The 1,546-nt window shown below is 57.6% G+C and overlaps 1 protein-coding gene across 1 annotated transcript; it reads left to right on the forward strand.

The window, feature by feature from the left end:
• Nucleotides 1-262: 262 nt before the first annotated feature.
• EMH_0096960 (uncharacterized protein) lies at nt 263-1,541 on the forward strand (the record flags this gene model as incomplete). The annotated part of the gene is made up of 2 exons (XM_038023260.1): nt 263-1,443; nt 1,532-1,541. The coding sequence occupies 2 exons, from the start codon at nt 263-265 to the stop codon at nt 1,539-1,541; spliced, it is 1,191 nt and encodes a 396-aa protein (XP_037879114.1).
• Between the last annotated feature and the right edge of the window lie 5 nt (nt 1,542-1,546).

The raw sequence follows: 1,546 nt of genomic DNA on the forward strand, positions 1-1,546 counted from the left end.
GCTGGTGATGCGGCTCAAGAGGCCAGCAAGGAGGGCTGATCTGGCGTGCACAGATACCGCATCTCATGCAGTTCTACGCCCATATTTTTGAGAATCTTTACTTAGGGGCTCCTTCAGCGGCAGTGACGGCGACGTTTAAGTTCCCCCATGCAGCCCGCAACACAACACAGCCGCCGTCCCCAGCTGTGCACTGGCAGTGTAACAGCGGAGTGGCTTCAGCAGGACCTCTCTCAGGCTTTCAACCAATCGCCCAGCAACAATCATGAGAGCTCTTAATGTGTTCGGTGCCCCCCCGAGTGCCCACGCAAAGGGAACCAACACCCGTGGTCACTCGGAGAACACCCGGGAGTTGGTTATCCTAGATGCTCTCACAGGCGAGACCTTTCGCTTCCCCTGGCCTCTCAGCTCCTCTGCAGGCACAGGCTGGAAGAAGCAACAACGGGAGCAGGCCGCCCCCACCGAGTTGCCAGTGGCGAGCTTCTGGATAAACCTAGAGCACTACGTGCACCAGCTCCTTCCCACTCTTCCTTGCCTTGCAGATGAGACAGGCGCTGCAAGGAGGAATGGTAATGAAGCTGAGGCACAACGTAAGGGCCCAACCATATCCAAGGAGCGCCAACGGTGTCTCTGCTTCGTAGAGGCCACAGGCAGGAGCCTTGCAGCAGAAGCAGCAGCTGCAGCAGCACTGCAGGAGGGCAGCAGAAGCAGCAGGAGCTACGAAAACAGCCTTGCTCAATCAAATGGGCCTCTATCACTCATTCTTCTTCGCCCAGAGCTGCTTGCGTGCTTGAGGCATAGCAGCCGACGCGCACCCGCAGCAGCAGCAGCTGTTGCACCAAACCCGCCATCTCCTTCACATTCAATGGCTCCCAAGGTTTCATCGGCTGTGAAAGCAGCTAAGGAGCAGCAGAAAGGAAAGAGAGATCACGATATTTTCGGCGACTCTCCGCCGATAGCCGGGGGAGGCGGCTCTACGACTTGCAGAGAGGCGTTTGCTGCTGTTGCTGCTGCTCCTGCTGCTGGGGACAGCGGGAGTTTTGATGGCACTTGTGCATGCAGCAGCTCAGGTTGCTTTAGTTTTCCTTCAGCATCTGTGCAGCAGCGGCTGGTTAGCGGGGAGTTACGGGCTCTGCGTGCAGCCGCGCTATTGGATGGTGACGCTTCGTTTAAGGTGTTTGGCAACAATGTCGTTGCTGCAGCACCCTTGCTTTGTGCTTCTCGTGATGCAGCTGCTGTTGCAGCAGATCTCCACCTGCGGATGAGGCGCCAGCAGATAGCAGCAGAAGTCCTCGTACGTGCACTGCTGCGGCACGCAGAGTTGGCCTTGAAGTGGGTTGATGCTGTGAAGCTGCGGCTCCAGCAGCAGGCAAGGGCTCAGGAGGACGTTGTTGTGGGATTTGAGCAAGTGCTACTGAAGCTGCAACAAACGCCGCTCGACCCAATGTTGCTGCTGCTTCAGCAGCTCCAGCACGATGCTCCTGTGCAGCGGCAGCAGAAACAACCGACAAATGCCATCCCTGCTGCCCCTCAGACTGAGCTGAGCAGT

This window comes from Eimeria mitis, genomic scaffold (genome assembly GCF_000499745.2).
Source record: "Eimeria mitis Houghton genomic scaffold, Emh_scaff9337, whole genome shotgun sequence".
In the NCBI taxonomy this organism is placed as follows: Eukaryota; Apicomplexa; class Conoidasida; order Eucoccidiorida; family Eimeriidae; genus Eimeria; species Eimeria mitis.